Below are 8794 nucleotides of genomic sequence, written 5' to 3' on the forward strand. Positions count from 1 at the left end.
GATGGCACGGGGAACCATCAATTTTAAATCTGTCAAAGACATGACTGTACCTTGAATAAATGGCGGGGAGGGGAAGAAACAACCGTGTATGAGACTAGAGGAACTAACTATGAGCAAAATGTAACATAAGTTCAGTATAGGATCTGTCAGATCAGTAGGTGAAATACATTGGAAAGACACAAAACGAAGGATTGTCTGCAGAAATGTTATGACAATCAAACTAAGGCATGTTGTTAGTGAATAAAACATATGGATATATTAAAGTGGTGGCTTAAAGCAAACGTGAAATCGCTCATATAACGTCATATATCATATATCACTATGGTGTCAGTAACAACAGAGACACGTTTTAAATCAACATATGAATGTTTAACAAGAACAGCTGACAAAGTGCACAATCAAAATTCAAATACTAAATAAAGAGTAAACAGATTTTATTTGGAATGTAGGACATATATTTATGTAAGCTGCGATATTTCAGACAACTTTAGGCTTTCTTACTTGTAAATATGCGTTCTGTTATATATGAAAGAATATATGATATAAGCCCCGAGCTGCTTTGGTATTGTTTTTCTTCATGTAGCTGGTGATAAAAACGAAGTTATCTGACATTAAACCGCAATGACTTTAATATTTTTTGTATTTCTTTTTGTCCATGACTTACAGCCTAAGATAACCTACAACCTCCGTCGACGTGTGGGACTGAAACCACCACTAAGCAGATCAAATAGACACAAAAACTCGTTTATCCCCAGAACTCTGTCATCTATGACCGTGTAATGCTCGCCCAAAACTCTATGTCTATATGTCCACGTTGCTATTGTTGACAATGTTGTTATCAAAGTTTTAACAAAGTGAATAATGATGTTTTTATGCTCTATGTATTTAATCATTCAATGTGCAATAGTAGAAGTGTTTGTAAAATCACTACAATTCAGTCCTATGATAAAGGACTACAATGTTGATTGAATCAATAAAGTTTGAAGTTTATAACAACAGTCCGTAAATCCTACACTGTATGTGCATGGAGCATGATTACATTGAAATGATAAGCAAAGTTAAAAAAATCCTAGTCTTTTCCAGAATCCTGCCTCTACTCTTAAACATACATCTTGGTATTAATCAATTAGATTCCAAATATTTCAAAATGACCTGTCTTGGTTATCACATATTGAGAATGCAGGATAAGTAATTATAACAAGTGCATAATCTCTTTACATTTCTAGAACACCAAAGTAAGCATTGACAAAACAATACTATTTCAACATATTAACTATCCCTAGCTCGTCCTTATGTTGTATCCCCGATTGTCCATCCCGCCAACAGTGATAGCTTCTGTTGTAGCCGTATCTTGCAGCTCGTGTTCCTCCTTATCTTCGTCTTCTTCGTCGTCGGTAAACAAGGCTCTTATTCGATAGATGTCCAGCATGATTACAAGCATATTCTTCGCTGCAAAAAACAACAGTCCCTGACTGAAGACCCTCTCAACGAAGAACAGGTACACTCTCACGGCAAAGAACGCTCCGTCCTGTAGGATGATGGTGGTGTAGATGTTGAAGATCTCGGGGTTGCAGCAGTGGAGTCCGCGGCAGTCCTTTCCAGGAGGGCAGGTGACGGAGCAGCTCGGCATGCGGTCGGGGATGGCGGTGAAGACCACGGTGAACTGCAGCAGACTCAGCGAGAAGATCGTCAACACCACGAAGGTCAGGACTTCGTTTCGTAGCACTTTGGGCTCATCGAAGACACCTAGAAGCTCTAAGATGTCGGCAGCCATGCCGATGTAGGAGAGGAGAAGCTGGGAGAGCTGGTCGTCCTTCAGGTTGGTGGGCAGCAACCAGCGGCCCAGGATCAGGAGGAAAACTAGAGCCTGCTCCAGGCCCAGCACCCAGGTACCGCTGTCTATGGTCAGCGTTAGCTGTACAGGCAAGAGGTAGAAACATGGATTATACACTTAAACTGTGTCTTACTGGTCTGGTAGATTTTAGTTATTATGAGTCACCATGAGTGTGGATCACAGGGAACATACCTCCATGTAAATGGTCATCATAAAGTTTGAAAACAGACGAACAGATAAACTTCTTACACATGCTGTGCATGGACTGATATGGGACAGAACGGCATGCCGCATATCTTCATGAGTGCTAGAGACATTTAAACAAAGCTGTAGATATCTTCTGCTGATGAGGATTTCTTTAGATTCTCAATGAAGGGCTCGACAATTTAACAGACTCTTAAAGTCAATGGAAAAGGGTAGTGCTTGAGCACACGGGACCTGCTGTGCAACTATATGTACTTGATGACTCTATCATAGAACAGTAGGTAATGTGACCTAGTCCTATTTCATTTCATTTCATATTACTATTTCATTGATTTAATCTAATTACATTTTTCTGATACCATATTTCACTTATTATATCTATTCAATTTACTTTTTTCCTCCTCTTGCACCAAGGTTTGTATTGATTTGCTGTAATGTTTTCTTATGTCTTTCGTGGTTTGGCGGCTTTGAAAAGGCTGTAACACCTATTCCACGCGGCCCAATTGATATGGTGAAGCTCAATAAATAAATGAATAGAATAGTAGCCTTACATCCAGTCCAATCGACTGCAGCGACACGACCAACTCGTCGTCGTCCAGCGTGGAGTTTGCCGTGGCGTTGAGGCAGGCCGCTCGGGCGGAGGAGATGGACTCCAGCCGCCGGTCCCGCAACGAGAACTCCATGAACCAAATGGACGGCACCGTGCAGAACAGGTACAGGAACACGCTCGGGCAGAACCTGTAGGTACGGGATGAACTATGAGTAACGTGCTGTGGCTGATAAGAACGGCACCGTGCAGAACAGGTACAGGAACATGCTCGGACAGAACCTGCAGGGACGGGGCATGTGTTACGTACTATGGCTGATAAGAACGGCACCGTGCAGAACGGGTCCAGGAACACGTACGGGCAGAACCTGTAGGGACGGGACGAGACGTGTGTTATAATTACGTAGTGTGGCTGATAAGGACGGCATCGTACAGAACAGGTACAGGAACATGCTCGGGCAGAACCTGCAGGGACGGGACATGTGTTACGTACTGTGGCTAATAAGGACGGCATCGTACAGAACAGGTACAGGAACACGCTCTGGCAGAACCTGTAGGTACGGGGTAGAGCGTGTATTATTGCATGAAGCAGATCAAAAGAAGTAAAAAAAAGCTATTTGTTTATCATTATTTCTAACAAAGAGAAGTAAACAAATAACAACACGTAACCTTACCATCCCCACTCCTTTCCCTTCTTGTACACGAGGGTGACCATGGTCTCCACGAATAGCAGCACGATGGGGATCATCAGGAACCACAGCATGGTGTTGGCCGGGAAACTCACTGTGGCCCGCCATATGCACACCAGCCCGTGGGCCACGAACAGGAGTCTCGTCACCAGCGCCTTCAGGACTGTGCAGAACTGCGACAAACACGTCGTCTTCGCCATCGCTTCCGTCTCAAGAAGTTCTCTGGAAGTAATATGGAGAAGTCTTAATCCAATCACTTACAAATACGTTACAAATTGTTAGTTCCATTGGCCAGCGGATAAAAGACATTTACTTCCAAACGTTTCTAAAAGAAATACATAACGACAACAAAGATGGGGCTGCCAAAAATAAGTTAAGATCATATAGATTATTCAAAACAACTTATAATGAAGAAAAATATCTAAGTAATGCAAATATGAGGGTCAGGAATACAGTCACAAGACTAAGAATCAGCTGCCACAAACTACATATTGAAACGGGAAGACATACCCGCACTCCTCTAGAACAACGATTATGTAAACATTGTAATTTGAATAGAATAGAAAACGAATGTCACTTTGTAGTAGAATGTGGATTATATGCGAAAGAAAGAAATGAACTGTATAAGCTTGTAGAAAACTTATTTCCCTACTTCACACATTTAAGCACTGTACAAAAATTCATATTCCTAATGCGACTAGACAAACCTCCCATTGAAAAACACGTCTGTTCTTTTATATCTACTATAACCGAAAAGCGAGGAAAAGTAGAATTTATCTAATGATAGTCATATTCTTTCTGTATCCATCAACTGTACTTGTTGTTTTCTTTTGTTATGACCTGTACTTAGCCAAGTGTGGCAGAAATGTGCAATAAAGGTCTTCATTCGACTTATTGCATCACAAGCTATCTGCCACTCAAAAATCAAGACCATAGTACGTCCAGGTCAAAATATAAAAAAATTGAAGTTCTGCTGCAGTACCAAGGTCACATACCAGGGGGCCCAAAATCGACCTTGAATTTTGGCTTCACAACATCCGCCCACATACCAAATATCATCATAATCCATCCAGAGGTTCTTGAGTTATGCTGACTACAATAGTCCGGAAATACACACAGACACGCACACAGACACACAGGCACGCCAAAAACAATATCTCAATTTTTCATTAAGATAAAAACTCCCGGACATCACCTGAACAGTAGATGCTCCTGTTGTAAACAACAACATCCCAGTGCACTGGAGGACCCCTATGGTGGTCTAATCACTTAGGCATACTTTACTCTGTCAGATGTCATGAAGCTCTTCTCATCTGAATCCGGAAAATACGTCGTCCCTTTCTTCAGTTATTCTCCTTGGAAGATTTTGACAAAAACGCCAATGCAGTTCCAGAGCAAGCTGCTAGGGGGGCAAACCTACAGCACTTCTTCCTTATATCACAAGCTATCTGCCATCTAAAAATATAGATCATAGCATGACTAAGCATGTTCAGGTCAAAAGGTGCAAAAAATGTAAGCTCTGCTGCAGTTCCAAGGACACATACCGGGGACGTAAATCGACCTTGATCTTTGTTCTCCCGAACACACGCACACGAAAACACGCAGACACGCTCAAAACAATATCTCCATTTTTCATCGAGATAATAGGAGAAATAATAGCTGCACCAAATATGCATGAATGATCAAGTAGTATGCATCTTACACGCATAGAACAACCGGAGCTTTGAATAAGTCTGTACTATTTCACTCTATTAAAGGCCGTGCATGATATAGGTGCACTATTGGTCATAAATCAAGAGCTGTTGCACCCCAAAACAGCACAGACCAGGGTCCCTGACTCGATGAGGCTTAACATGGGGGTTGCTAGGAAGGAGTGCCGAAAATATGTTATATTACATGCATGTTTGGCTTTTCGGCGTTTATAATACGTTCAACCTAGTAACAGAGTTCATACTCCCTTTGTGAACTTGATAAGTGACAGATAAATTTCTATTGATGATGAAAACTCACATGGGGAAGCCCATAGATAGTGAAGTTTGATTACACTTGCGTATACGCCCACTCCTCCGACACCAGACTTTTGCGTAGGTCAATTAAACGAGAAGTGTATAACTACCTTATGCTGTACAACACTGATGCTTCAACAAAACCAGTTTGTTTGTAGTTGATGACGTTGAACCTTCAAACTAGAGGAGTTCCTGGGAAAACATACAATCTACGCCAGACTGACAGAAATTTGTGGACGTCCGCGACGAGACAGTGTTGTCTGAGAGGGTTTCTGTTGGTTTTGTCACTGCGGTGCCCAAAGGCAAGAAACACATGACAGTTGCGATTGACATGAGAGTCTGCATAGGGGGATCCTGGCAACGCTTAATGGTGTGTCACCGAAACGTATTAGATCATTAGATCATATTGCAAGTATGATGAAATATGAAGTTTGGCAGGACACGTACCTTACAGTTATGTTTTGTTGTCGACGAAGTCGGTTATGACAGCTAGTTGTACACTTTCCGACTGTACAGACGAACTGGATGTTCAGCCTATAAATACTTGCAAGGTGTTCAACGTATAAATACCACCTATTAATAGGATACGTCAACGTCATTATAATGAATGATTGTGATTGGTCAAATTTGGTGGTATTCGCAGGTATTAGCCAGCATGCCGATCACGCCACCCCTAATTATGGACCAAGTCAGATCTTCAATTTGACAGATTTGATAAATTACCCCCGTACCATGCGGTGACACTACCAGATAATCAGCTGTAAGACTTGAAGGGCATAAACTCTTTGCGAGGTCACAAAAAAATCCTAGCGTCAAACCAATTTCCTTAGGACGGCGATCACGCTAGTACTACGGCCTCGCTGCGACCTGACTTAGATGTTGGTAATCATTGACTTCATAATTGCAAGTCAATGATGATTCCAAATGTCATGCAAAATGTAAAAGTATGACCGATAAGACAACCACACACAAAGCGTAAAAGTTATTCGTTTTTCAATGTATGAAATTCGTGGAGCTATCTGCAAACGATCGATGAAAAATGTCCAATTCGACGAATTTCATTTGGAGGATAGGCATATCTTTAGGTGGGCCATAGGTCTGAGACAACATACAGGCAATTTGACACAACCTACCTAAGGTTGGTTGTCATAACTTGTCACTCATCTGCACGCAATGCTTAGTTTTGTGTCTTTCCAACGTATTTCATTTGCTGATGTTATACCGAACTTATGTCATTTCGTCCGTAGTTAGTTCTTCTCGCCTCATTCACGGTTGTTTCTTCCCCCTTTCTCGCCATGAATTCAAGGTGCAGCCATGTAGGAATAACGCCGCAAAAAAAGTCAGTTATGCCAACTAGGTATCCACTCATTGACTGTACAAATGAACTGCATGTATGTTCAACATTCTAATATATATAGCTCCTATTAATAGAATCGGCGTAAACGTCATTCTAATCGACGATTGTGATTGGTCAGATGTGACGGCTTTCGTGGGCATGCGCCATGACGCCAGATCACGCCAGCTCTAATTTTCGGTGAAGTCAAATGTTGTCTTCGACAGATTTACTATTGATGGTTCCCCGTGCCATCAGGTGTCAGTACAAGGCTAGGGTAATTAGGCAATTATCTAGGAGAGGCAAGTCACCTAGGTCAATCCGATATATAAAAATGGTGTAGAAAACCTTAAAAACACATTGGTGATTGGATTGTTTACATGACATATTGTTTCCGTTTGCTTTTTAAGTAAGAGTGAATCTCTAATTCTAATGCTACTTTTAACGTAAATATGACTCACGATAATTACACTTATTTTCATGTCACTGATTTTCGAGAGCCTTACGCGTTATTTAAGGTCAGACATGTTTTAACTGAGTGCCATTTGTTGACATATTTATAGAAATGATTTAAGAAAGTGGTCATCTGGTGTTTATGTCAATTATGTACATAGCATGTGACTTGACGATAATATTGCGAACTTTTTTTTGCTAAATGCTTAGAGAGAGAGATCACATTGGACGGAACACGCCCCTCAAGCGGTGTATTTAGTGGTTTCCCTGCAAATTATCTGGGGGACCGTTCGCAAACACTAGCAACACCAGAGGTAACACAACGTGTCTACTAGCTCTCACAATTTGTCTCAGCTTTGTATACATGTGCACAGTTTTGTGTCTTTCCAACGTATTTACCGGCTGCTCTTATACCGAACTTATATCACTTTGCTTGTCAGTGAGTTCCTATCACCTTTCGTGTCTTTTTTTTCCTACCCATTCCTACCATATACATACAACGTGCAGTCAGGTTAGAATAAAGGATGTAGGGTCATTAGGGACTGACCTTGCAAACATTCAAAGACGTGCACCATCAAAAGACCGAAAAACGTTAGAAAAGGCCAAACTGTTGTAACACTTAGTTAATACGGTATGTTGGAGAAAAGCAGGGGCGTGTGTTAAGAATGGTATTTTAAGTTGTGTTAAGCTTTTTTAACTGTTTTCGGACTCTTAGACATGCGGACATATATATCGACAATAGACTCAAAAAAGTATGTTTAAACTGGGCCTAAGGCTCTCGAAAAGCAGTGACATCGAAATAAGTGTAATTATCGTGGATCATGTTAACGTTAATAGTAGCATTAGAATTAGAGATTCACTCACTTAAAAAGCAATCGGAAACGATATGTCATGTAAACAATCCAATCATCAATGTGTTTTTAAGGTTTTCTACACCATTTTTATACCGGATTTGTGGACCTAGGTGACTTGATAATTGCCTAATTACCCTGTAGCGACACAGGATGACAAGGGGAACCATCAATTTTAAATCTGTCAAAGACATGACTGCACCTTGAATGAATGGCGGGGAGGGGAAGAAACAACCGTGTATGAGACTAGAGGAACTAACTATGAGCAAAATGTAACATAAGTTCAGTATAGGATCAGTCAGATCAGTAGGTCAAATACATTGGAAAGACACAAAACGAAGCATTGTGTGCAGAAATTTATGACAATCAAGCTAAGGCAGGTTGTGTCAAATCACATGCATGTTGTCTCAGACCCCTGGCCCGCCTTAAGATATAAATATCCTCCAACACAGAAGACGATCTATATGAAATCCGTCAAATTAGCCATTTTTCGACGATCGTTGACAAATAGCTCAACGAATTTCATTGATAAAAAAACGGATCCTTTTATGCTTTGTGGGTTTGGTTGACTTTTCAGTCATACTTTTGCATTTTGCATGACATTTGCAATCATCATTGACTTGCAATTATGAAGTCAAGGATTACCAACATCTAACTCAGGTCGCAGCGAGGTCGTAGTGCTAGCGCGATCGCCATCTTGAGGAAAATTGATTTGACGCTAGGATTTTTTTGTGACCTGTAATAATGGTTTATTTGTCAGAAATTACCCGTGCAATGGTAGCCAGTGCTGAATTGCTACAGGGTTTACGATCACAAAATATACAACAGATACAAATTTGGTCCACACTTGTACTTTGTGGAACTGTCGCAAGGGTCT

At 41.0% G+C, this 8794-nt stretch overlaps 1 protein-coding gene across 1 annotated transcript; it reads right to left on the bottom strand.

Moving 5' to 3' along the window:
* Nucleotides 1-1290: 1290 nt before the first annotated feature.
* Nucleotides 1291-3474, bottom strand: LOC136440649 (transmembrane protein 26-like). The gene is made up of 4 exons (XM_066436740.1): nt 3260-3474; nt 2590-2776; nt 1474-1915; nt 1291-1406 (listed from the first exon to the last, which is right to left on the bottom strand). Exons 1-4 carry the CDS (start codon nt 3472-3474, stop codon nt 1291-1293), a joined length of 960 nt encoding a protein of 319 aa, XP_066292837.1.
* Nucleotides 3475-8794: the final 5320 nt, after the last annotated feature.

The sequence above is a fragment of the Branchiostoma lanceolatum genome, chromosome 8 (genome assembly GCF_035083965.1).
Source record: "Branchiostoma lanceolatum isolate klBraLanc5 chromosome 8, klBraLanc5.hap2, whole genome shotgun sequence".
Lineage (NCBI taxonomy): Eukaryota > Metazoa > Chordata > Leptocardii > Amphioxiformes > Branchiostomatidae > Branchiostoma > Branchiostoma lanceolatum.

Bases quoted from the DNA above. Each gene is read 5' to 3' on its own strand.
- LOC136440649 (XM_066436740.1), bottom strand. From the start codon at position 3,474: ATGGCGAAGACGACGTGTTTGTCGCAGTTCTGCACAGTCCTGAAGGCG. The intron at 1,916-2,589 runs GTAAGGCTACTA...TTGCCTGTACAG, and splicing joins TGCAGTCGATTGGACTGGAT to CTAACGCTGACCATAGACAG. The intron at 1,407-1,473 runs GTCAGGGACTGT...CTATCGAATAAG, and splicing joins CTTCGTTGAGAGGGTCTTCA to AGCCTTGTTTACCGACGACG.